This window comes from Stylophora pistillata, chromosome 10 (genome assembly GCF_964205215.1).
Source record: "Stylophora pistillata chromosome 10, jaStyPist1.2, whole genome shotgun sequence".
In the NCBI taxonomy this organism is placed as follows: domain Eukaryota; kingdom Metazoa; phylum Cnidaria; class Anthozoa; order Scleractinia; family Pocilloporidae; genus Stylophora; species Stylophora pistillata.
This window is the reverse complement of record NC_142528.1, coordinates 17513647-17541500: the sequence shown is the minus strand read 5'-3', so window position 1 is coordinate 17541500 and position 27854 is coordinate 17513647. Positions and strand designations below refer to the sequence as shown.

Genomic DNA, 27854 nt, shown 5'->3' with positions numbered 1-27854 from the left:
TGTGCCATAGTCCAAACTCGTTTTACCGCAATTGTTCAGTTCAAGCGTTCAGAGACGAGCCATGCGACTCATGATCAAAGGAAGATCTTACATGGAAAGGTTCAAATCTCTCCATCTTCTAACCCTTAAGTCTAGAAGGACTCTACTTGACTTGATCTTCTTTTACAAATGTTTAAAGGGACTCTTAAATATTAACTTATCTAGTTTTATTATTTCCAGAAAAAATGCAGCATATGAACTAAGAAATGCTGATTTGTCATTTAAAACTCAATATGTGAGAACAAACATGCTAAAATATTCCTATTTCCATAGAACAGTTAAAAGCCTGGAATTGTTTACCTGTGCATGTCAGAAAGTCTGAGTCAGGCTTATTTATACCAGTTAGACACTGAATTAACCTAACTTATTATTATTATTATTATTTTTATTGTTATTATCATTATTATTATAATTATTACATTATTACAAATATATATAGGTATGCGTAGTGTTTTCCTTTTTTGGTGGCCTTTTGTAGGGGAACCCTTTCCTGTTTCTTGGCCTTCCCCTCAGCTTTCTATATATGTTAAGTTTGTTGAGAAAAATGATTAAAGTAAAGTCGTTAGTTCTCCTATGTTCATAAACGAGTGCCAAATGAGAACTGTGTTCCACCAAAAAGAAGAAAAAATAAAAATAAATGAAACCTCTATCGGAAAACTGGAAAGGTCTAAAAGTCCAAAAGTTCCAAAGGAAAGGTAAAAAACTTGTCAGTTCCAGGTCCTTCAGTCAAGGTTGAAAACACTTCAAACTTCCAGTTTCTCACGCTTTGGTCAAAGAAAAAGAATCCTTTTTGGTGGAAATGTATACAATGCAGTACACAATGTTTTGACACATTTGCCACTTGTTTATGAGTGTAGGAGAACTAACAAATGTGGTAAAACGAGTTTGGATGATCACAGACTATAGGCATTAAACACAGGGAGCAACTTCAGCATACCCGGCCACTCGCGCCCTTTATAAATCGAGTGCTCCCGTGGTCCGCAGTCCGCGCTGGGCTAAGGAATAAAATATACTTGCGAAGAGAAAGAATAAAGTGCTACCGCTGTCAAACCCACCGATGTCGATGAATAAGTAGTAAACTAATTTATAAACACAAGTGCTACCGCAGTCCGCAGTCCCGCAGTGGATGAATAAATAGTAAAGTAATGTTTAAACTGAACTGCTACCGCGGTCCGCAGTAACGAAGTGGATAAATAACTAGTAAGGTAATTTTTAAAATCAAGTGCTACCGCAGTCCGCAGTCCCACAGTGAATGAATAAATAGTAAACTAATGTTTAAACTGAACTGCTACCGCGGTCCGCAGTACCGAAGTGGATGAATATGTATGAAATGAAGCGTTCAAATGAAGTGTTACCGCTATGCGCACTACCGTAGTAGATGAATATGTAGTAATTTAATTTTTAAACTCAAGTGCTACCGCAGTCCGCACTCCCGCAGTCGATGAATACGTATTAACTTTTCAAGCGACGTGCTACCGCGGTCCGCACTCCCGCCGTGGATGAATAAGTATTAAACTAGGTGTTAAACTGAACTGTTACCGCGGTCCACAGTCCTTTAATAAGTAATAAAGTGAGCTCTAACCCTAACCCTAAGCCTAACTCCTAACCCTAACCCTAAACCAAAACCTAGTTTGAAGTGTTTTTGGCATTTCTTGAATAAGCAACTCGTTTAATAAGCAATGAGCTAAGCACTAGAATAAAGTGCTACGGCCGTGTAAATTCCTAAACTCAATGGAAGCTTATTAACTTTACATGCCTGTTTTAAAAATACAGTGAAATACAAACATAGAATGAAAACTATACTTAGAATGTAAGAAAAGTTACTTTTACCGAAATGTTATTTTTGAAAAGCAGGTATTAAATTCCAATGTTAAAAGCGAAAACGTTTCCATTCAATGAAATGGTTTTTGAAACATTAATCTTGAAAAGGAAATCTAAATTTATTGCCATGAAGGTTTTTGTTTTTCTTAACTTATTTCTGCTTGTCCTCTAGAAATGGATTTTATTTATATGTTGCTATTTCGAGATGTGATTATTGTCCTGAAGATATTTTCTCATTGGAACTGTAATATCATTATGTAGAGGCTTGGCCAAGGCATTTCCAAATTCGTTTAGACTGACATCCGTACAGTTCGGCCAAGGGTTTGGCTTGCTTTTCACAAATACCTTGCAGGTGCTTTTTGCTCTAGGTATTCTAAATTCCACAATTCTTCCAAAGCCATCTTGCATTAATGATTCTGTAGCGGTGTTAAATTCACGCGCTGATCTTTTGCCATGTTTGAAGGAACGATAAGATACCACAGGGCCTTGGGTCATTAAGACGTTGTCCCTGATCGTTTTTGTGGTGGGCTGATCGATGCTTTTATCACAAGCTGCGTTTGTGACTTCTTTAAGAAACTGAAAAAGGAGAAGAAACTAATTTAAAACAATGCAAGTCAACTAGAGAAAGTTAGTCTTCACCTCTTATCAATGAGTTATCCATTACAATAGTCGGAAAAACATTACTGCATTTCTGGTAATATAGAGGTGACCCAGGCTAACTATTTTAGTCACGTAAACAATTTTAAATAGAGAGAACATATAGGGCGAAGTTTAGGTATGGAAATTGCTCCCTACTTTGAAGGAAAGGATTAAGAAGATTATTATACCTAAACTTACTGTACATATTAGGGAGAAAAAATACTCGCCACATGTTAAGTTTCATGGATGTATATTTCCATGCGTATATTTCACATGCGTACGTGACGCAAAAAGTGAGCCTGGATTACCTATGGTAATAGTTATTTAGTTCGTGATTGACTCAGGTAACGTAGCAGAGTAGTTTTAAAATTAGTTTAGAAAAACAAAACTAATCGTATCACATTGGCCAATGACAAAATAAAAAAAAAAAAAAAACAGAAAAAGCGCGGAAAAAAATTCGCAACCAAGTAATGATTCATTTTCTTTTACTTCAAATTGCCTGAGATATTGAAGAAGCACGTGTTTGAAAAACATTCGTTAAACAGTGTAATGGAAAACTACGGAAAATTACTGCCACTGTCTAAACTCAAGTGCAAAGCTCTCTAAGATGTGGATAAATCATTCAAAGAGCTTTGCGCACGCCATCATTTTCTATCGGCGAATAGAATACATGAGACAGAGCGGACGCTGAGCTGAGCGGACGCATATTTCTCGCTCTGTGTGATTTTATTCTATTAAGTTTCCCTAATTATGGCTGGTAAAGGAAACAACCAACTAAAAAAAGAAAATCAGCAGTTAAGGAATGAAATTGAAGATCTCAAGAAGCAACTGGATAAATTGACTGAGGAAATTGGACATCGACGTGAAGAAATCAATCATGATGCTGGCATCGAACATGGCGGCGACACTGTGGGCAAAGAACGATCAGTTGAGTTTGTTTCAGCTCAATGCGATGATTTTGAAGCGTTTAAAAAGTACGCATCGAAAGAACTGAAGCGTTTAAGCTCAAGGCTAAATGTAATTTCTGATACTTGCGATAGAATCTCGCAGTCAATTGATGGCTTCGAAATGTACAGCTACCAATTTAACATCAAAGTTATCGGTTTACCGTTGCTGGCAGCGAAAGAGACGACCGAGCAGACAGCTAACCTGTGTCTTCAACTATTTCATCAGATGGGAGTGAAAGATGTTTCGATAAATGACATTGACATTGCCCACCGAGTTCCATCAAGGAATCCCTCGAATCGACCAGACGCAATAGTTTGTAAATTTGTTAGAAGGATGGTAAAGGAAAAAATCATGGCGTCTAGGAAGACAATAAGGAACATAACAGCACAGCAACTAGGATTTTCTTCAGAGATTGATGTGAGTCACCTCAATATTTACGATCATCTGACACCTCGTCTACAAACCCTTCTGTATGAGGCAAAGAAGTTCAAAGAAGCCAACAGCTTCAAATTCTGCTGGGCGAAAAATGGTTCCGTATTTCTCAGGAAATCAGAGAATTCACCAATCCGCAAATTTGCAAATATGGAGGACCTAAACGCATTTACCCAAGGATAGAGATAAGTAACGCAGTGACAATATTATTGCTAGCTTTTAATATCTCACCTATGATATGATTTCAAACGCGCTTTAGATGCAAAAGCGAACCAGAAGATACAAAGAACAGGACCGAAATAGAGAACTCTTTCTTAAAGAACTTCCATATTATAACTTCACTGGCAACTTAACTCTCTACCACGGGCAATTTAACAACTCTCTGATCCAAAATCAGCTACCAACTAAGAGACAACTCGAAAACCTAAATGGTTTGCATGATCTTGATCTTTTCAGACTAAACTCAAATCTTGATGACAGTTTAAATACCAACAATAACTTATTCAATCAACAAATCTACAGCCGTTATTATTCTCCGTATAATTTTAATAAAAACCTAAATACCCAAATAAGAGACGTGATGGAAACGAGCTTTTCGATTTTTCATAACAATATCATCAGTTTAAATCACAATCTCGAAAAACTCCAAACCAACTACTTATCAGAAATGGATTTTCAGTTTGATATTATTGGACTTACAGAAACGAAAATAACTAAAACGACTGTTAATATTAGCTTTGAAATTCCAGGTTACACTTTTGAATACGTAGCCACACCATTGGCGTCAGGAGGTGTCGCGCTTTTTATCAATGAAGACCTTAATTACACAGTGCTTGAAAGGGTCTCTTGCGAGGCGTTTCAAGCATTGTGGATAGAAATTTCCCATGAGAAACAAAAAAAATGTCATATGTGGAATAATTTATCGTCAACACAACTCCCCAGATCAATTCATTGAATATTTTAATGATACAATCGAAAAGCTGGCTTCCACTGGGAAAACACTTTATTTAATGGGTGACTTTAACCTATGCCTTTTAAAGACGGAATCATCTTCATATAGTCAGGATTTCCTACTGGCCCTACAAAGTTTTTATCTTGTTCCAACTATTGACAAACCAACACGCGTACGTAATAACTCAGCCTCTCTTATTGATAATATTTTCGTTAATAATCCTGATCAAGTTCTAATTAGTGGAAACATTATTACCGATGTCTCTGATCATTTTTCTCAATTTTGTATTTTGAAATCTAAGCGAGACAAACCTATCAAGAAAACAATTAAAAAAAGCGACTTCTCTCAATTCTCCTATGAGGAATTTAAAAATGATTTGTCCGCGATCGACTGGGATGCTATTATTGCCTCAAAAACAAATAATATTGATGAACTATTCTCATCTTTCTACAGAAAATTAAATTCAGTCGTGAATAACCATGCGCCTGTTTAGAGCAAAAAAGTTATATCAAATATCTAGGCGTTTTAATTGATCAAAATTTGTCATGGAAAAACCATGTTGACTCTGTTATCGTAAAAATAAGTAAAACAATAGGGATGATTGCAAAGCTGAGGTACTTCGTTCCCTCTACTATCCTTGTAAATATTTACAATTCATTAATTCTACCTTATATAACTTATGGACTCCTTGCCTGGGGCAATGCGTCAAATGCTTATTTAAACAAGATTTTAGTTCTTCAAAAGCGAGTTTTGCGCTTAATCTATTTCACCGATCGAAGAGAGCATGCCATCCCTTTATTTGCCAAAGCAAAAATTCTGCCTGTTACGTTCCTATATTATGAAGCCGTAAGTAAACTTATGTTTGATGTGCACAACCAGAGGGCTCCCATTAATATTTTGAAACTATTCACTAAAACATCTCATATTCATACCTACAATACTCGATCATCTAAATCGCAGCTCTTTAGTACAAAGTACTCTAGACTTAACCTACAAAAAAAGGCTTTCTCGCGTGTTGGTGTCAAAATTTGGAATAAGATACCGAAAGAATTCAAAACGTTATCAAAACATTCCTTTAATAAACGAATTAAAACGTCTTTATTTCAGATACTAGATAATGAAGATTCTTATCTTGATGTTGAAAAGATCTCCTCTAAACTTAAGGACTGCATAATTAAAACAAATTGATCTGATTGCTTTCAGTACTAATGTATTTGCTTCTATACTTTATTGAACAACTATTGATGTATTTGCCAGCTATGCTTCTTTTTATAATTTAACAATATCTAATTATTTAGTTTTTAATTTTCTTTATATATTGTAAATAATGTTTGTTGATGATTGACCCGCCTCGAATAGCAAATTTGCTATCTGCGGGTCAACATAATCTAAATTATTTTGTAAGAAAAAGAATGTAAAGTGTGTACATTTATAGAAAAAATGAAATAAGCGGATTTTCAATAGGACAAGGCCGAGTTTCTACTAAGAATAATTGGAATGTGAGGAAAATAAAGGTAATTAAAGAAAAATGCAAGTTTTTGTTGTTATGATTGCTAACCTGACAGAGTATTTCCTTCTGTGTCTCGAGGTGATTCACGTAAGATGCTGCATTTTCTAGTGTTGTTTTGGATATCGTTGTATCAGGCTGTGACGAGGGTACACCGGCCAATAGTTCTTCCAGGGCGTGATTAAAGACATGTAGAGCGCAAGCTATTCTCGGAATAAGTTCTGGCGTCTTTGATTTGGGTGGCACTTTCCCATTTCTGATGGCTTCATTGACCTCAGCTACGAACTCGTCCATTTTCTCCCTGAGTAGCTCCTTCCCTCCTTCGTCGAAGACGAATTCGACGTTTTCGTCAATTCCATTTATATTCTCGAACATTTCAGAGAAGTCACTTACCACCTCGGTGGATAAATAATCGGTGGCTGCCTCCATTTCAATAAGGGTTGGACGAAAAGCAAGGGGGGTGGCAAGAAGGATTCTATCCACTAGGCCATGTCCTTGATCCATGCGTGCGATCAGTTTGGCAGCATTTACCAGTTGCGTGGAACCAAGGAGACAGAAGGGCGTATTTGGAAGGATCAATCTGCTTTCCTCTGTAGAGAAGTGATATGAGCAGCGCTCGCCCGAAAATAATTTGCAGAGAAGCTGGATATCTCCGGTAGCATTGTCTTCATCGGACTTAAGAAGCTTGTTTAATATGTCGAAGATCTCTGGAGAGAGAATCATTCCTTTCTTCTTCTTCTTCGCAAGAAGTTTTACCAGTCCCGATGAGGTGGTTTTGCTTATTATGGCTTCGGTCATAGTTAATCGAGGGGACTGGTTAGGAAGGCCGGCGAACTTCAAAGGGGTAGGTTATTGTTCAACTTTTTGGTGCGTGACGTCACGACTACCGTGCATCACAATACGATGCAGCGTTGTTCGAAAATGGTTGATAGAGAAATGTTTTGACTTTAAATTATTTTTATTACTGTTTGCTTGACTGAAAATGCATAGATTTTAACTCAAAAACATGCCTGGAGATAACTGTTCCGTAGTTGGCTGTGGAACTTGCCGTAAAACCAAGGGAATTGGAATATGGAAGCTTCCAGCACCTCGGAACGAAGCATATCGCAAAATTATGGCGCGAAGATTGGCTCCATGAGCTCAAGAAATACAGCGTTACGGACAGTAACTTCCAACGACAGATCGAAAATGACAAAGTATTTACTTGTGAAAAGCATTTTCATGAAAATGACATCGAAATAAGTAAGTGTGTGTGTATAATTCCAGCGATTTAGCGGTGTGCTTATTAGTAAACGGCCCGCCAAAACATGCGAAATCTACTATGTACCTCAGTTGAATTCTTGATGAAAACGTTAACATATATCTTAAACTTTATCTCTCAACCGTATCAGAGAAAATGACAAAGAAAAGGCCGAAGTTTGGAGCACTTCCATTGCTGAGCATGCCACAGAAGAGCTTTCAAAAACAACCACCAACTCCCAGGCCTTTGAGATCAATTGTAAAGGAAGACTTCGAAGTTTCTGATATTTTGACCGAAAAGAGACATTGCTATAAAAGCTTCCATGAATTCTGTAAAAGAGCCCAGTCATTGAAGATTATACAAGAGTGGTGTACTCAGGCCAAAGAAGACAGAATGGTGTTCAGAAAGTCAAATGAGTCCTTTGTTTGCTTACCACAACTGGAGTTGGTGGTCGATGACCGTCTTGGGTTCACCATTTTAGTTTATGGTTGGTTACTACCAGATGACCACATACTTTATACGAAGTATTATAGATCAATGAGAAATGTTACCTTGAATGAACTGGTCAGAAAACTAACAGAGTCCTTCATTATTTGTCCTGGGATTGAACAACCAGAACTGAACTCAAATATTATTCACCATGTTATCCCAATGTCAGTGGATCCTTTGAACTGTAGTGATAATAAACCTGAAAACTTTTCCTTCAAGGAATACTGGCGTTCGTGTAAATGCCAGCTCCTTGTTGAGGGCATAGAACTTTGTTTGGAAGGACAGGGGCAAAGCCTGGGTAAATGTAACAGATGATCCTGTTCCTAGAAAGAAGTCAAAGAATTGACATCAACATTTTTAATTTATTACTAGCAAATACTGCTATATAACTTTGCAGTGGTACGTCCAAAAATGTATTGAAATACTTGTAAAATATTCTTTGCAATGTAATGTCAATTCCATTGTTTTTCTTTTGTATTTAATCAACTGCAACATTGTCTTGTAAATGACTTGAATATTGATTCACAGATGTTTGCAAACCACTTTATATATATATATATATAATATTGTACATAACTTGTTGTCATCTAGATAGGGCTGACTTCTAAGTTAGAATTGTAGTGTTCTATAGATGCTAAAGCAAACCAGAACATTTACATTAATAAATACATTGATTGCTTCAAAGGTGTTTGCAAACCACCTCATACATTTTAAGTATACATAATTTGTTGACATCTAGATGACTGACTTCTGCTAACATAAACCAGAACATTGACCCTATAAATAAAATTGCCATTTTATGCTGTCTTTGATTCTAGGGTTCTCTATCATCCTTTCCTCCACTTGCCCTTTTAATTTCCTTTCTCAGGGACTTAGCTTTCACTTGCTTCTGTTTGATCTTGTGCTTCTGAATTACATCTCTTGCAAATGAAAATGAGCGTACACGTAAATATAAGGTGATAATACTGTGCAGCATATCTTTACTAATTCTGCGATCAATCTCCAGTGAGGATTCAGATACAATTTCATTGAAGAAAGCAACAACATCTGTATCTTTGCAACATTTCTCAATTACAGCTTCAATGTTGATAGATCTTTGGTCAGTTTTACAATTGTTACTAAAATGATGTTCTGCCCTCAAAAATATTTTCTGGGCTTTTTTCGTTGGATTCCACAGCCCTCCACGGCTTAAGGAAGAGATAAGTTTCTGTGATTCAGTGATAGTCTTTGATTCTTCTTTGCATGCATTTAATAAAGATGTAGCCTGTTGACTTTCTGTTGATTTCCAATCCTTAGATGCTCTGTGTTTATTGTGCAGATTTTGCAAGACATAGCCTCCTAGATATTGTAGACCAGCAATCTCTTTTTCCTTTAAAGCTTTTTCAACTTCGTTATCATTTACAGGAGAAAGAGATTCTTTACAGTAGGCCAGGAGTCGATCAGCAAGTTTAGTTGATAACAATGTTGCTGAATTACTGGACAGACTCGGGAAGTATTTTGTAGCATGTAATGATATGGTCGCGTAATACTTGGAGTAAAACTTGTCAGCGTTTCCATTCTTCGTAAAGCCATCAAAAATAGTCCGTATCTCTTCAAACTCTTTCGATCCTTCGTAAATGTTAAACTGGAATGATGATATTTCATCTCGCATTGCTTTTGTAAACACTTTTCTTTTGCTTATTGTCGTTTTCACGTTGTTCACCAGATCGTTCAAAAGGTCGCTTGTAAATGCTATTCTTTGCCTTGATTCTTCCTCTTGTACATCTTGTTCGGGATCTTGGTTATCTTTGTGTTTAATAGTCGTGTGTCTGCTTAGACCTCTTTAACTTTTACAAACTTTTTGACATATACTACAAGCTACGTCTTGCCTTTGGACCCAGAATGTAAGAAACATTTAGTTGATCAAACTTGATAAAATCGCCAACAGTTTGAAATCAGTTTATACCAATATTGCTACTATAACTCTTCTTAAAGCTTTAGCGATTCTAAAAGAATCCGAAAGAAATCTAATTTTTCTTCTGGAGCTCTGGAAACAGATACACAATACCGAACACTGATCGATCTCAAGCCAACTACACTGAGCCTTTTCTAGCAACAAACCGCGAATAAAATGACTAAATAGGACTAACTTTTAGCTTTTAACACGCACCTCCTGTACAGCTTCATGAAACTGTTCTTCCAAATTCTCATCTTCTTCTAAAACTGCCATAATAGCATCGAAATCTTCTTCGAATATAAAGTCTTCGATGCCAGACGCCATGTTTGTTTACTGTGACTACGATAGCGATGCACGGTACTCGTGACGTATCATGACGTAACGGTGCAATTCAACCTAAAATCGTAAACAATAAGCCGGTCCTTTGAAGTTCACCGGCCTTCCTAACCAGTCCCCTCCATTAACTATGCTTCGGTTAAGCCTAGATTTTCCAGTGGATCCTGGGCTGCATACTGGATAGCAGAAGATTTTCCTTTAGGAGACAAAAGTAACAAAAATTTGATAGCCTCATAATAGAAGGTCTTTTAGAATTTAATTGAACCTACAGCAAGATTTAGTGATGAAAACCTATTGGCGTGCAGAGAGCAAGGGTACTACGAGAAGTTAAAGTGCAAGTGAAAAAGATTCCAATTGAACTTACCCGTTCCGGGGTATCCCACAAATATAGAAAATATGTTTAATGGTTGCTTGTGTGTGGTGATGTTAACTTGTGCGTTGTTGGATGCCAGTATGAAGCCTGTAGTTGTTAGCAGCGAAGGAATAAAATATCCTTCGCAGCTTCCGACAGAGACGGCCTTATTCTTCACAAATTGGTAAACGTCTTCGTTGGGAAATAGCTTGTGGTATGGGAACTGGAACGAATTCAACCTTTTCTGAAGGTTGATCCATGTTTGTTCGTGCTGTTTGTTGAGTTTGGATACAGCGTACATTTTGATGTTGAAGGCCAGAACGAGTATAATCTACTGAAATTAGGAAGGCCAGAACGAGTATAATCTACTGAAATTAGCATGGATTGAGAAGGGAATAGCCCCTAGGGAGCAGTGCGGACCGCAAGGAATAGGAAAGTTGTGATATAAATGATTGAAACCGAGATGTAAAGGTGCGGCCCGCCTTTGTTAGTGAACTTCATTGTATTGTATGGTTTGAAATAAGTTATTTTTGCCGCTTATGAGATAATTGACTGCCCTATCAAACGCAAGTAATAGGGAAGTTGTGATAGAACTGATTGAAAGCGGGATGTAAAGATGCGAGCCGCCACTGTTAGTGAACTTCATAGTATTGTATGGTTTGAAATAAGTTATTTTTGCCGCTTATGAGATAATTGACTGCCCTATCAAACACAAGTAATAGGGAAGTTGTGATAGAGCTGATTGAAACCGGGATGTAAAGGTGCGAGCTGCCATTGTTAGTAAAGTTCATAGTATTGTATGGTTTGAAAGAAGTTATTTGGTGCGGGATTTTTTCATTGAGGGGAGATTTTGTTAATTGGAAAGGGTGGCGTGCTTTAGGAAGGTAAATGGTCTTCGAAACTTGAAAGTTATCTTTCTTTGTTTAATATAAATTGAAGTATGGAAGATAAAGGAATACAAGTTGCAATAGGATCGAAACGTGGGCTGAAAAGTGCAAAAACCAGTGCTTGTAGTGAAACCACAACATTAGAAACAGGGAAAGAGGAACGTGCTACGCAATGTGGAATGTCTCTTAAAGGGAGTTATGGTCGCAACTGTGAACACAAGAAGTGGCGATACGACAACCTGGTAGCGCAAATGCAGGACAAAGAAATGCTGGTGTACTGGTTAATGGGATGAAGGGCTTATGGCTAAGGGACGTTCACCACTGCCCATTATCCAAAAATGGATTGAACCTGGAACTATCACTGTTTCTGATTGCCGGAAAGCGTACTCTACACTTGAGAAACATGGTTATGAACATCGAACAGTTAATCATTCGGTAGAATTTGTGAACAAAGAAGGTGACCATACCAATAAAATTGAATGTCATTGGAGGCATGCAAAGTGTAAACTACCAATGTTTGGCGTTCGAAAGCATCTTTTCTCCACATATTTGGCTGAATTTATGGAGGTACATGCACCGCGATGACGATTTGTTTAGTGTATTTTTAAAAGATGTAAAGAAAGTTTATGATATCACTACAGAAAAGCTTTAACTTTTAAAAGTGTGTTAAGAATGTATGATGAAGCGAAGAAATATGTATGATTAATTCTCCATCGCTTTCTCAAAAAACGTAGAATGCTTCTTGTTGTTGATATAAATGTATGATTAAGCTACAAAATATGTATGATTAATTCTCCATCGCATGATTAAGCTACAAAATATGTATGTATGATGAAGCGAAGAAATATGTATGATTAATTCTCCATCGCTTTCTCAAAGAACGTAGAATGCTTCTTGTTATTATTGATATAAATGTATGATTAAGCTACAAAATATGTATGATTAATTCTCCATCGCTTTTTCAAAGAACGTGGAATGGTTCTTGTTATTATTGAAAGTGAAGGCAAAGCTCTATTAGGCGGTCACCCTTGAGAGTGAGCCAAATAAAAGGTTAATAGAGGTTTACCGGCCAAGTTAAGAAATGAAGAATTTGTTGTGTTTTATGATGTTTTGAAAGCAATTGTAATTGTTGAGGGAATGAGTGTTTCAAAATATCCTGAAGTAAAGCATAGATTTTAACTATGTGGAAGCTTAAAAGATGTGGAATACAAGAAAATTAGCCAATTGGGTATTATAATAAGTAAGATCTTATTCTAAAAGGTTACCGCTTATGTCAACTGCAGGACTACGGTAGCAAGGAAGAACAAGATGAACACCAACGCGTATGTTGCAAGAGACGAACCTCAACACTTACTACGATGTTTAATATAATGCAGATATTAATAATGCAGATACTAAGCACGATGTTTAATATAATGCAGATATTAGATAAAGTATGTAAAGTATGTTGACTGCGGTACTGCAGTAGCAGGATTTGATGAATGATTTTTCAGTGGCGGGTATTCTGAAGTTTAGCCAAACAGATCAACCATCTTCCACCATTTTGGAACTTAAGAGGTGAGTGTATTATTATATCGTAGTTTTGTATCGTTAGGCTGTTATCATTACCTTAAATTCATGATTTCCAGTGAATTTAAGAGGGGGTCTGTTGCGTGACATACTGTGCATGCGACAGCTTAGTCACCAGGTCTCGGGTTTTCGACATAACAACACGAGTCGGACCTCGTGCTCGCTTGACAAGTGCTGGATTAAACATATTCTGTTGTTGTTATTGAATGTTGGAGGTTTATTCGTCTATGAAATGCTACATGATGTCAGGAGTGGGATTCAAAGCGATCTGAATGGGACAAAGTTTACGTTAACCAGATGGCAAACACAGGGCTCACGGGTGCGTGAAAGTAATTTGCAGCAAGCGTTACGCTCAATGCCATTTTCATAGAAGGATGGCTGACAACGAGGCCACAGCGCCACCTGACAACCATTGGCAGAAATATTGGACAAGATGGCGGCCGCGCTTGCGTATTTCGTCCATAATGGCGTCCAAATAATATAAGAAACTGTATGGAAATTTGTACAATTTCTAAAATATAACAATCAGGAGCTCGTGGTCCCGTCTGCTCTCGATCTAGACATATTCAGTACTGATTCTGCTATTCATCAAACCTCACAGTGACTCGATAAATAAAAACCACTTACTTCCCGAGCCAGTTCTTTTGTCATTGTTCATTGACCTAAGTCGCCATACAGTTCTTCAAAATCCGTCGTTCTCCATCCCAAACACTCGCCTATTACAGGAAAGTGCATCAATGAAGTCAATTGCTCTCGATCGAATTGACTGCTACTGAGTTCGAAGCGTCCAAATATCCTGTAAAATTGCCATTTCCTCCCATCAAAAAACTTCCCAACGCGCCAGAATATCCCTTATATTCCATGTTGAGTAAGTGACGAGACGCCATTTTGAAAACTATGATTGAAATGGTTAAACACGAGCATCGCTGATCTTCGAATCGTCGGCCATATTTGTTTATGTTCTTGCTGGGAATAAATTAGTTCTCAGGTCCTTTGCGGAATAAAAATATGCCAGGCGTTGAATGCAAATTCAGTAGTCTTGGCGCGAGAATTTTAAAAAAGCAAATCAAAATTCTGACATCATGTCTGAGATATTGACTGATTACAAAAAACGTGAGCTTGAATGGAAATTAAGCCTGAGCACCGAGTTCCCTCTTCGTTACGTTAAGCAGCAGGCTGCTCAACAATATGAATTTCTTTTTTGTGTGGAGATTCCTTGGCCATTGCTACGCTTATGGGGTGAGATTTTGGAAGATACAGCCATCAAAGCAACTTACTTAGACCTTCTCAACTCAACTGTGGTTGATGGGTGGTTTATGGTCAAGAGGGGCTGCGAACGTGTAGAGAAACTATTATATAAGACAGCAGCTGTGGTGAAGAGTACCTACAGGAAAACAAGTGGGAGAAAAAAGAAGCAACTGGATGATAAAGTATATAAACTGAGTATAAGAAGGAATGAAGTGGAGACATTTGAATCCCTTAAGTCTGAAATTGAAAAATCTCAGCATGAACTTGACGAATGGAAAAGAAAGTTCAATGATTTGGCAGCAGAAAAGGAGAAATTGTATGATGACATGATAAGGGAGATCAATGAACTGCAAGAAGAAATAACAGATCTGAAACAGGTCAACAAAGACTTAGCAGATTATGTGGAAGCCCTTGAAAAAAGTGCATCACTACAATGTCAGGGGAAAAAATATAATCAGCTAGGAACTAAACAACAAGGTAGGAAGCTTCGCCTTTTAAAAAGCAAAGCACAATGTGCCTTGTGGTTTTGCAAAAGCTTTGGACTGGAACTGACAGAGATAAAACTACAGGATGAAGAGGGCTTAATTCACAGCTTAAATTACTCTGCATCCAATTCTACCCCTCATGGACATGCAAATTTGGATGAAGAAGAGAAAAACAAAGTGGAACAGGTTTTGTTCCTGCTTGATAAGTTTTGTGTAGGTGATGAAACGTATCATGAACTTTCCATGATCACTGAAGGCCTACCCAAATCCTATCTTGTGAAACAGTCAAGAACAGCAATGAACAAACTATATCATATCGAGAGAACACCTGGAAAGTATTCAGGATCATGTTTAAATTTCACTTCTACATTAAAGGATCATGTCAGGGAGCTCCTTATGAAGGAACCTGAACTGAAAGAAGGAAAAATTCAAGTCAAATTGAGTGGGGATGGTGCTCGTATGTCAAGAACAACAAACTTTATGATGATGTCCTTTACATTACTACAGTTGAATGAAAGTGTCATGTCCCCTAAGCATAACAGAACAGTAGCAATCATCAATGGGCCAGAGAAATATGAAACCCTAAAAACATCACTCTCAAATTTTTTTGATGAGGTAAATCAACTAATTAGCACAGGTACAATAGCAATTGATGGAGAGGATGTTGAACTAGAATTTTTTCTAGGTGGGGATATGAAGTTCCTTCTCATGATCCTGGGGTTGAGCTCAGCTACAGCTGATTATGCTTGTGCCTGGTGCAAAATTCACAAAGATGACAGGTGGGACACAAGCAAGCCCATCCACCATTACAATGAGGAACCAATGAGGCGCACTCTCGAAGAAATGAAAACACTCTGCTCTTCTAAAGATAACTGTGGATGCATTCATGAGCCACTTCTAAACATTCCACTAACACATGTAATACCTGATGAACTTCATTTATTGTTACGAATAACTGACAAACTACTACAGAATATCATTGATGAGGTACTGGAGAGGGATGCTGTGGAGGATTTTGATAAGCCTAGAGGCCAACCTAAAGGGATATACCTTACAAGACTAGTGAAAGCTATAAATGACCTGGGAATATCTTTTTCTGTCTGGAACAAAAAGAATGCTGATGGCTCTGAAAGCCAGGTCAAAGAATTTACAAGTCTCCTTGGGTCCCAGAAAAAGAAACTCCTGAGTGGATTGCCCTCTAACCTTCAGGAATTCCTGTACCCAAATACATCTGCAACAGTTAAACAACTGTGGGTTGATTTTGGCCACTTGTATGACAAGATTTCTGATTTTAACCTCACCAACACTTCTGCTCATGACATATTTCTTGATGCAAAGGCTTGGATTGAACTTTTCTGTTCTCTACGAGGTGTTCGCCAAGGGTATACCAGACCCAGAGTAACCCCCTATATGCACCTTATTCCCTACCACCTTCCTTTCTTTGTGCAAAAGCATGGTTGTCTCAAACAATTTACCGGGCAAGGAGTAGAAAAAAATAACGATGATGCTAAGAGAATCCACTTTCACAAGTCAAATAAGTGGGATGCTGCCAGAGACATACTTTGCACAGAAAGTAGGCAGTGGGAACTAAAGCACCATGAACGTAAGAAAGCCACCTACACTAAAAGGAAGCTAGATTACTGGGAGGATGAAATCCATCGAAAAAGGAAAGAACAACGGGCTTCTTCAGCAAGCACATCCATGTACATGGAACGGGTCGAGGATGATGAAATATCTGATGAAAGCCCCACTTGTGCCACCCAAGATTATAACAAGATGACAATTGCACAACTCAAAGAAGTCATCAAAAGAAAAGGAATGAAAGTGAAAAATATAACTAAATTTAAAAAAAAAGACCTAGTGGCTCTTGTCGAAAATTCTCAAGTACAATAAATATAATCTGTAAATTTACTTAGGAAATAACATTATTCAGTAAGTCTGTTAAAATTCATTTCACCATGCAAAAACAATGAAGCACTGAGAATAATAGGTTAACTAATTTAGTCCTCCTTGTACTCATTTACTGGTTACTGTATATCAAAATGTTATATAAATTTGACTAATTACATGATGATGAGACTTTAACAAACTTGACTGAAATCTTTTCAGTATAGGCCCTCGGGGCTTCAACAACAACCTCAGCCACCCTTTCATAGGTTTTTGGAGATAGGCTAAGGAATCTCCTCATTTTAACTGGAAACCTAATCCTAACTCCATCTCCATGTTTATCTAATATACAGCTCCAGTTGGTAGGAAGCTTACATCTACTAAAATCGTTTTCTTCGTATAATTGCCAGTTCTTTTCCTCAGCATGTCTTCCCTTTCCACTAAATAGATATTTGAAGACATCATGGCGAAATTCCAGTGATACAGCCTGTGTTGGACCTTTGTGCCTGAGAGCATCCGATAAGGAGACTCTCAGTCTGTCCACACACTCCTGGACAGTGTCCACATGTGGTTTTGGAGACTCAAAGTACCTGCAAAAAATAGTTAATTTTAATTTAAAACTTAAACGTTTTACTTTCACAACCCAGTTCTTAGGATGTGTACTTCCAAGCTCACTTGGTTAGTCAATATTGAGAGCTACACAAAAGCATTATAAAAGTCAACACTAACAGCAAGTACATGTACCAATGCAAAGTTGATAGCGGCCAGAGTGAACAGTCTTGTATAACCAAAACAGTGATTCATTACTGTTTTCTTATGTGCTTTCTTTCATATTCTTTCCATGTGTATGGTATCAGGGAAGTCTGTTGAAAGTTAGAGTACCCTTGTGTTAACAATCAGACAGCAAGTTGACCAAATTGATCAATATATTGCTAATGCGGTTAATGGTGAATATAAATTACCTCAACAAAAGTTGGGAAAGGTGTTCTTCAGGCTCCCAAGTATTCTGAAATGCGCTGAAGCCTTTCCACTTAATAAGGTATTTCGTTCCCTTAAAAATGTAATATGGATAAACTAATTAACGTGTCAATTTTTTCCTTTCATAAACTTATCATGAAATATAACTGAATATAATCAAAGCTTCGCGTTTTACCTCTGAGTCCTCCCGGCTTGTAATAATTCGCTCTGCCTCGAACAATCCCAAAGATTTACGTGCTGTTCTTCTTTTCTTTTTATTTTCATCAAATAGAGGATCCGCGGTGCTCAAATTGTGTAAGTCGTGGTACGAAACACGCTTCTTTGCAGATCGAGCCATGATCGCCGCCATATTGAATTCTCTTGATATTCTATTGTTCTGGAGTGTAATACGATATACCGCTGATAATTGTTAGCGGGCTCGAAATGTCCGTGATTTCTGGCGATGAATGAGGCCGCAGCGCCACCATTGATAATGCCACCAGCAAATCTGCCGCCTCCCAAACCACTTACCGTTGATGATAATCTTGCCACTAGCTGGTGACAGTGGAAGAAAGTTTGGCAACGCTACGAAATCGCTGCCGGCATTTACAAGCAAAATGACCTTGTTCGTGTTTCAACTTTGCTTTCAGTTATCGAAGAGGATGCGGTAAAAATCTCTGATACATTTACTTGGCGACAGGGCAAACAGGATGACAAGATAACAGACGTCTTACAAAAATTTGATGAGTATTGCGAACCGCATACCCAAGTTATTTATGAGTGATATCGTTTTAACAATAGAAAACAGGAGTCTGGGGAGAGCATTGCTGCCTACGTGACAGAATTACGTATGATTGCTAAGAACTGTGCTCACGAGGGAATTACACCGTAAGAGATTTTACGCGATCGTTTAATCCTTGGGATTCGCGATGACAAAGTCCGAGAACAGTTATTGTGAGTCAATGATCTGACCTTAAAGCGAGCAATTGACATTTGCAAAGCAGCTGAGCAGACAAATCAACAACTGAAAGTAATGCAAGGTACATCAGACGAGGTGGTTGCCGCCTTGAAACAGACTTCACAGAATCAGAGAAGGCCCCGGGATATGAGAGGTAACCGCCACGAATGTCGATTTTGTGGTTACCATCATGCCCCTCACCAGTGCCCTGCATACGGACAAACATGCCGCAAATGCAGCCAGAAAAATCACTTCCAGTCCAAGTACAAATCATCTAACACAAGTGAATCACGTAGAGGTACCTGACGAGGTGTTTCATATCAGTCAAACAGGACGTGGTGCACGGGCCATGATTACTATAGAAGTAGGCAAGCCCTCCCCCCGTGTCAAGTGACATTCCAACTGGACACTGGTGCTGAATGTAACCTCTTGTCTCTTAAAGATTAAGTGCACCACTGGGGATGAGCAGTTGTGTCAAGTGAATCCTTGTTCTCACAAGTATATCAAGATATTCTTGGCAATACAGAAATTACCACTTGGCGACACGGACACGCCACTGTATTACAATTCAACATTACAAGGGATGACTTGGCGCCACTGTTGTCTAACAAAACGTGTTTGGATCTGGGGCTTACTACGGTTAATGAGAGCGATGACATCCCTCACCCGTCGGCTCCTAAGACCACGCTGAGTGTCTGTACAATGACTGCCGCCACCTGTACTGATCTTCTGGATGACTTCAAAGATGTTATTGAGGGTTTAGGAAACCTTCCAGGCATAGTTAATCGAGGGGACTGGTTATGAAAGCCGGCGAACTTCAAAGGGATAGCTTATTGTTTTGGTTTTTCGAGTTCAACCTAGCGTGACCGTGCATCACATAGATTCAAGATGGCGTCTCACATGTGAGCGTTTGTACTGATGACTGCACGTTTTACGTCTGTAATATTACTATTCCTTCTTAAATACTGCTTGTATGTATCTATAAATGAAGAAGGAATGCCCGGAGATAACTGCTCTGTTTTTGGTTGCGGCTCGTCCCGCAAAACGAAAGGAATCGGCATCTGGAAACTTCCTGCCCCTCGCAATGCTGAATACAAGAAATGGCGAGAACTTTGGCTAAAGGAATTGACCAAAACACGCGTTGTAGACAAAGATTTCAAGCGCCAGATCGACAATGATCGTGTCTTTACGTGCGAAAACCATTTTAGGCCCGAGGATATTGAGATTTGTAAGTATTAAATGCAATCTTATAAGTTTAACTACACGCGATCCTAGACATAATCTGCGCGGTGCTTAGGTGCATAGCTTATCAATTAACTTGAGCTTTGATAAACTTCAAACGTTATATTCTGATTCTGTTTGTTTGTGATTGTTTCTACTCTAGTTCAATCTGAAAAGATGCAGAAAAAGAAACCGAAGTTTGGTGCCTTGCCAACAGTAAACATGCCGAAGCGTTGCTTCACAACACCAGTAACTGTGCGTCCACCTCGAAGCGCAGTCAACGAAATCCCAGAAGTGGCCCCTAAAAAATGCTACAGTGACTTTAAAGATCTAGTAAAACGAGTGAAATCTTTGAAAATTCTAAGTGAGTGGATCTTAGAGGCAGCAATCGATCGAATTGTATTGACAAAGAAGAGTTCTCTGCTTGTGTTACCAAAGATTCAGCTCACCATCGATGATAGTCTTGGTTTTTCTGTGTCTGTGTTTGGATGGTTTCTGCCAGATGATCATGCGATTCATCTTGAAACCTTGCGATCCGTTATGAACATCACAGTCTCTGAACTTATCAAGAGAATTGATGTTCTCTTGATTTGCCCTGGAGTGAGACCATTTGAACTGTCATCCGATATCGTACACCACATTATACCGAAGTCAGTGGATCCGTTATTCAGAGATGATTCTGAGATATTCCCACAGCTGGAATATTGGAGAACACGGGACTGTGAAGTTTTGGTGGAGCATGGTGAGCAGTGCTGTGTTTGCTACAAATACTCTCACAAGTCAGAGGTGGATCAGAAAGCAAAGCAAAGAAAGCTTGCAAAGCCTGCTCATTTGTTTGCTCCAGTCTCTCACACAACACCAGAGAGAATAAAGCTAACCCTAAAAACACAGAGGCTTAAGTGTGCAGAACTAGAACGAAAGCTTGAAGAAATGAAATCAGAGATAGAAAAGTCAAGTGTAGAAGTAGACAACCAGTTAAGCAATGACATTACAAGTATATTGGGGACATCCAATGAAAATATCACTCCATTCATGGATCTGTTCTGGCAGCAGCAAAAGAAATTGATGACAAAGAGTAAAACTGGTGTCCGATACCATCCTATGATCATTCGATACTGCTTGTCACTTGCTACCAAGTCCCCAGCATGCTATGAAGAGCTCAGGAAAAGTAACATCCTTGTACTGCCGAGCCAACGCACATTGAAGGACTATAGAAATTGTATACGACCCAAAGCTGGCATTCAAGAGGAAGTACTTGAGGAGTTGAATGTTCTTACAAACAGCTACTTCGATGTGCAACGATACATTGTGCTCCTTTTTGACGAAATGAAAAATTTGTCAAATCTGGTATTTGACAAAGTATCTGGGGAACTAACTGGTTTCCTTGACCTGGGAGATCCTGATATAAACTTTGGAACACTTGAAAAAGCTGACAAGATTGCAAGCCATGCTATGGTCTTTTATATCAGAGGTCTCTGTACTGAGTTGAAGTTCAGCTTAGCCTATTTTGCCACCGATGGGATTACATCTTATCAGCTTATGCCATTGTTTTGGCAAGCAGTATGTGTGCTTGAGTTAGCTTGTAATCTTTGGGTGATTGCAAGTACATCAGATGGAGCGTCACCCAACCGAGCATTGTACAGAATGCACAAAGCTCTTGATGGTAATGCTGGAACTGATGTGTGCTATCGCACTGTGAACCTCTATGCACCCGACAGGTTCATATATTTTTGTTCTGATGCTCCCCATCTCATTAAGACTACAAGAAATTGTGTCTACAGCTCTGGTCATGGTACATGTACTCGGTAAGTCGATATATTTGAAACTATTATTGTAGAGATATAATTTCACAGAATAAAATTTGCACTTTCAATGCATCCATGTTAGAAATTGTATGATTTATTCATATAATTGACAACAGAGTCAAACATTTCCCTTGCTTTTAGTAAGAGGTGAAATAATATAGTCAAGCTAGAATTATTGGTATTTTGACTAGATAACATTAGCTAACATGGTTACTATGGTTACAAACAATAAGATTTTTACGTAAGGAGGGGGGTTGTGATTGGGAACTCCCTTGAAAACTTGGGTGGATTTACATTTCCTTAGTTATTCAAAACAACATTACATTTACAGAATTCATATAATGATTTAGGTGTAAACTACGATAAGGAAGTAGTTTGATTTAGTGATTGATAGTAATAACCAATGTCTTATTCTGTAGGTACATGTGGAATGATGGCCACTATATCCTCTGGCAGCATTTTATCCAGCATTTTATACAGTTCCGCCAGTGGTGCATCCCCCCGTCGTGTACCAGTTGCTCTTCGAGAGCAGATCTAGAATAAGGTGGATGAAATGGTCGCCAATGACATAATTGCACTAGTCAGTGAGCCTACGGAATGGGTGTCGAGTATGTTAGTGGTGGTAACGCCTAACAAGCTGCGCATATCCCTGGACCCACGTGACTTAAATAGAGCCATACGTCGTGAACATTATTAAATGCCAACTGTTGAGGAGATGGTTACTAGGCTCACAGAAGCAAAGCGCGCGCTATTTACATTTTGCACGTTTTTAACATTAAAATGTAACGTAAGCCCTGACACGTAGTTTATAACGTACCTTAATAGAAATTCAAATGTACAACAGTTAAATGCTCATTTGCAACTGACGATGACATGAGAATGTCGAAACATGTCTTGTAAATTTAAACTCAAAGTTGTTGTTTCTTTTTTGAGAGTTAATGTCACTCTGCTGTCCTTACGCCCAATATGGAAAACCAATATGGAAAACCAAGCCCTCTCACTCAATAAGTTCACAACGTTCGTCTGATTCAACATGTCCTTTCTAAGTCATCGAGGAACTACTAACTGTTTGCCACGGAAAACCAAGCCCTCTGACTCGATAAGTTCACAACGTTTGTCATGATAAGGGCAGACAAGTGGTGAGCAACACTTCTTTTCAGGCCAACCTTGCTTGATGACACTAATAAGCCCTTGTATCTCTGGATCAGTAGCCACCTGTTGCCTGAAAACATCTCACTTGGAGTCTTCTACGCGAATATGCTGTTCGTGGTTCACATTTTTACGCCGGGCTGGCGCGCACTATGAGAACACGCGCTTTAACTTGGTTTAATACATGAAAGATCGGAAGGTTGCAAGAGAGAAAGCTGTTAATGAAAAAATCGCAAGCTACAGGCAGAATACAAAAAAGTCCAACGAGCCCAGGAAAAGGCGAGATAACTTATTTAATTTGTCATTTTAACGTAAATTAGTAGTGGTGCTTTGAGAATGTTTTATATTTCGAATATTAGAGAATTTTGTATCAAGGTATTTTAGGCAAGTGGTGGAAGTGCAAGTACAAGGAGGCTTGTATTTCAATTTTGACAAGGTAGGAAATTAAAAATAATAATAATGATAATAATAATAACAGTTTTAATTATAAACTGGGTAATGGTTTGTACATCCCCCTGTACCTCCCTACACAAATATTTGTGTAGCTTTTTTTATCTCTTTGAACTTTATGTGAACTTTAAAACTTAACCAATCAGTTCATAAGAAATGACATGTTTAATTGATGCTTTCAGTTGGCCACAGTAAGGGAACGATGCAAGGACATAACAAATGAGTTAGAAAATATTACTGTGAGTATACTCTTGATTCCTCATTGTGGTTGTTTTACCAGTACCGGTAATTGTGCAGCAAAAAACTGCTGTGCACAACTTCTGACTTTAGATTTTCATTAATTAGTGGATAGATACAATTTTATGCCAATTCTTGATAAAAACATTAATGGAAACATATTCAATTTTGTGAGGAGAAGAATTACTTTTACAAGTTAAATTTTGGTGGACTGGCCACTTAAAACAGAGCCAGTACCAGAATGACAGTCAGTGCCAGGCTTCTATGCCAGTGCCTGGGCAAGAAACCTGAGTGTGTGCCTGTGTTCATTTGGTCAGTCAGAAGACTCTCATAAATGATGGTGTCTCTAAACTATAAACACCAAAATATCAAATGTAAGATATGGTGAGATACAATTGTTGTGTTCAGATCTATAATGTTTACAATTTTGGTCTTATTCAACCACTTCTTGTTTTAATAAATTTGTTACTACCCAGTGTCTAATCAGTTAGTGATAGTTTTAGACACATGAGGGACAGGTATCTCAGTCACAAACAAGAAGCCCTACTGCACTTGCTGATGGACAATCAACATTGGGACCAAGAATTGCAAGGAAAAGGAGGCATGAGAGCATTGAAGCTGCTGCCAGAATTCATGGAAGCACAAATGAACATTCTTCAGCCAGTTTTGAGGGATTGTTTGACACTTTGCAGGGAAGATGCAAACTGGATACTCTCACAAGTTATGTGACCGGGAACAAGCAGTTGACTGATAGAGTAGTTTCTAAAGAATACAAGAAAAATGTTTTAAAATTTGAAAAGTCAGATGACAACATTATATGAAGTATTGCAACATATCTTGCAAGTGGTGTACTGGGAAAACGAAAGTACAAAAGTGTTAGACTGGTGCTTTCAATGAAATCAAATGAAAGTAAATAAGGGAAAAGAACAAACATTTCAATTTGTAAAGGCTGTAAGGTACCAAAGTTTCTCACTTATAGTAACCTTGTGGAACAGTTAAAAAAGATTGATATTGGAACTGTTCATGAAATTGACCTAGACTATCTAGAGGGCTTAGAAACTGAAAACCCAGTGAATGGTGCATATAGAGACTTAAGACAATACCTTCCAATGCTTGTCAAATTTTATCTCTCTAAGAATATAAAACAAAGCTTCAAAGACTTTACAGAATCAACAGGCACTTTTCAAATTGCTCTTGGTGGTGATGGATGCCCATTTGGCAAGAATGAGAGCGCATGTTCTTTCTTGGTCAGCTTCCTCAATGTTGGAAGAAGGGTGGCATCAAGTTATGATAACTTTTTAATTTTTGGTGCCAACTGTGATGAAAGTTCTCCTGTTACAAAGAAATATGTGAGGTCATTATTACCACAAATTGCAGAGTTAGAAAGAACCGAGTATGAATTTGAAGGCATTAAATTTAGGTTTAAGCTGGAGGAATTGGCAAATGACATGAAGATGCTTGCCATGTTGGCATGTGAATTGACTATTAGTGCTAAGTATTTCTCGCCCTTTGCAAATGTTTCATTAGCTGATTGTAGGGATGTGAAGGGTACATTTAGAACTGACAGGTCAAACAAGTGGAAGCCATGGAATTACCAGCAAAGAGTAAATGTTGTCAACAAGGTTGAAGCATCTAAAAAAAGAGTAGCTCTTGAAAAAATTTCTGCGAAGACAAAGAGATCTAAAATCACAGATTTCATTGCCAAACAAAGTAGTAGACAAGAATTTTTGCCTCTATTAGGTTCTTATATTGACAAAGCTCATGTGGAGCTCCTTCATCTGAAGAACAATGCTTGGCAGTATTTTTTTAAAGCAGTTTTGATAGAAGCTATAAGAAAATCTAAGCTGCCAGCTGATTGTAAAAAGTTTTCAGAGGTCCCACCTGATAGCCCTTTTGCAAGAGTAATTACAGCTTTACAAACAGAAGTAGAGACCAGGCGCCTTGCAAACAAGACAAAACAATGGTTCAATGAAACTCAAGGGTCTGGAGCTGATTTGCATTACAGATTTACTGGAAAAGATTCCCGTTGTTTTTGTCATAATTTCATGAGATTTATCACGTGGCTTAGCTGTGAAAGTGACTCCAGGAAAGAACATCAAACAGTTCTTGCTTTAGCTTACTTAGGTGTGAGGCTGAGAGGCTGTGTTTCTCTCTTTAATAGATTGGAGATAACATCAGACCAGATTGATCAGCTTTCTATTGCCTGCTATGAGTATTTTAAAGTAAATTCATTGTTCTTACCAAGGTCTGTAAATCCTACTGTCTGGACATTGGGTCACATTGACCCCACTCATTGTCGTGAAATGCTTGAAAAGTATGGGCAGGGGTTGGGAATGGTAACAATGGAAGTGCGAGAAGCAAAGCATGTGTTTCTGAAAAAATTAAGTGAAAATACAACATATCAAAACAGATGGGTTGAAATATTTAGACATGAATATGTGATGCTGATTTGGCTGCCTCACCATGGTTTTCAGCAGCCAGAATCTGCATGCAAAAATGTAGCCTACATCCCAGAAAGGGTATTCAGTGATCCATCTTATTGTTATTTTGGTCTGTTAAAAGCATGTCCTGAGGATGCTAGGTGCTGTTTTTGTGGGGACCCAATCATGAAATTTATAGAGCATAGTGTTAAGGATGGAAAGATTGTTCCACAGCTTTTGTAATTAATGCTAAATCTGTACAAAGTCTGACTCAAAATCGCTGTTGACTTCAGATTATATGATATATTGTATTGGTAGCAGATAGGACCTTTAAGATAGTTTGAATAAATTACACTTTGATCACCCTTCTGTTGTGTGGTTTTGATTAAAATTTGACCCAACAAAACAAATCAAACTGAATGGCATTTTAACAGTGTTTCCAATATTGATAATGCAAGTCTATGGTATTTTAATAGGATTTATTGGTAACTGCGCAGAGTGGAGTACAATTAAGGCTAGGGTTATTAGGGTTTTTAAAACCTTAACGGTTTTCTCAAAAACAACGGGAACAAAAGAATCCAAGATGGTGGTGGGATTAACTCCAATATTTGTATATTACAGTTTTTATTGTCACATAACGCGGTATTTGATTTGTAAATATGTGACATAAGCTAGAAAAGCTGTCATCATGTCTTTGTACAATTGATGAAAAGTAGAATGTTCTCCCACGTTGGAATCATAGGTTTCAATTTCATCAATGTATTTAGTCACTTGTCTACGTATTTCATAAAGATCTTGTGTGGTAGCTTTTTCTTTTACAATGGCAAATAATTTGTCAAGGATGGCTCCAGCCACTGGGGGTTCTCTTCGATCTCTTGGTCCAAATGAGCTAGGAACAGTTGTTTTTTAGATGACATGGTGTTTGAAATGAATGTAAAAAGGTAAGTTTAGGTTATACATAAACGTAAAAAATGTCACTTTGATTGACAAACCGTCATAAAACAGCGTATATAAATCTTTGGTTTCGTACTCCCTTGATTCATTTTAGCGATGCCTTCCGAAAAAGACTTGTCATGCGAATGCGTTCTATGCGATTGGTGTATATTGTTTGACGAGATAGAGAAAGAAGCGTGGCACAGAGTAGAAATCAGAGAATTGAGAAAAGTATATTTGCCAAAGTGGATACAAGAAATTACCAAAAAGTTTACTTTACTTAAAATCGAATGATGCCTAAACACGTCAGTTGGAGTAAAGGAATCGCTTATAAACCAGCAGAAATATGGTATCAATGCACATCTTGTTGGTATTATATGCCTTATTTTCTAGGAGTTGTTGCCAGAGATGTCAATTCCCTTTACGGCGTCTCGTCAACGAACGACCGATAGATATTCCCTAAAAAACTTGAGTGATAGACAGTTTCTCAACATTCGTAGCAAGGACGGTAAAGCAAACGCATCATGAGCGACATGAGAATATTGAACGATTGTGAATTACTGTACTAGAACAAGTATCTATTTGATTTGTGTGCACCTAAAAAAGTGTGTGGACCCCGAGAAGTCATACGCAGTATTTTGGGATATTTCAACCACCCCTTATGTCTAAAGAGACGCCACGAAATCATTTCTACATCGCGTCATTACATGAAGGTGTATTATTTTCTGCGGTATTTACAAGGTGTGTTCGAGAAGAAATTACCAGTACTCGAGATGGATGACCCAGCCTCCAAGTATAGATTCATGAATGCATGCAATAAATTATTTGACGAGACGGTTCGAGAAGTCAACGCATGGCCAAATCCAATAGGAGGCCACATGCAGCTTTACATGTTAAAACATTAGGTTGCGTTTGAAAAGTTGGGAGAGCGCTTAAGGTGGAATGATTTTTTCGTCG

At 38.1% G+C, this 27854-nt stretch overlaps 5 protein-coding genes and 1 pseudogene across 5 annotated transcripts; 4 read left to right on the top strand and 2 right to left on the bottom strand.

Moving 5' to 3' along the window:
* The first annotated feature begins 3249 nt into the window (after positions 1–3249).
* Positions 3250–4062, top strand: LOC148722061 (uncharacterized). Its single transcript, XM_088736992.1, has one exon. The coding sequence runs from the start codon at positions 3250–3252 to the stop codon at positions 4060–4062; it is 813 nt and encodes a 270-aa protein (XP_088593118.1).
* A 3308-nt stretch (positions 4063–7370) lies between these two features.
* Positions 7371–8432, top strand: LOC148722060 (uncharacterized). The gene is made up of 2 exons (XM_088736924.1): positions 7371–7580; positions 7730–8432. The coding sequence occupies exon 2, from the start codon at positions 7735–7737 to the stop codon at positions 8380–8382; it is 648 nt and encodes a 215-aa protein (XP_088593050.1). The 5' UTR covers positions 7371–7580; positions 7730–7734; the 3' UTR covers positions 8383–8432.
* A 423-nt stretch (positions 8433–8855) lies between these two features.
* On the bottom strand, positions 8856–10337 carry LOC148722059 (uncharacterized; annotated as a pseudogene).
* Positions 10338–15802: 5465 nt separating this feature from the next.
* Positions 15803–18190, bottom strand: LOC111322686 (chromodomain Y-like protein). The gene is made up of 3 exons (XM_022925829.2): positions 17921–18190; positions 17730–17818; positions 15803–17357 (listed from the first exon to the last, which is right to left on the bottom strand). The coding sequence occupies exons 1-3, from the start codon at positions 18092–18094 to the stop codon at positions 16940–16942; spliced, it is 681 nt and encodes a 226-aa protein (XP_022781564.1). The 5' UTR covers positions 18095–18190; the 3' UTR covers positions 15803–16939.
* Positions 18191–19464: 1274 nt separating this feature from the next.
* Positions 19465–22251, top strand: LOC148722058 (uncharacterized). Its single transcript, XM_088736991.1, has 3 exons — positions 19465–19910; positions 20067–21708; positions 22128–22251. The coding sequence occupies exons 1-3, from the start codon at positions 19601–19603 to the stop codon at positions 22249–22251; spliced, it is 2076 nt and encodes a 691-aa protein (XP_088593117.1). The 5' UTR covers positions 19465–19600.
* Positions 22252–22676: 425 nt separating this feature from the next.
* LOC148722057 (uncharacterized) lies at positions 22677–26360 on the top strand. The gene is made up of 2 exons (XM_088734623.1): positions 22677–23293; positions 23490–26360. The coding sequence occupies exon 2, from the start codon at positions 24654–24656 to the stop codon at positions 26205–26207; it is 1554 nt and encodes a 517-aa protein (XP_088590749.1). The 5' UTR covers positions 22677–23293; positions 23490–24653; the 3' UTR covers positions 26208–26360.
* The last annotated feature ends 1494 nt before the right edge of the window (positions 26361–27854 follow it).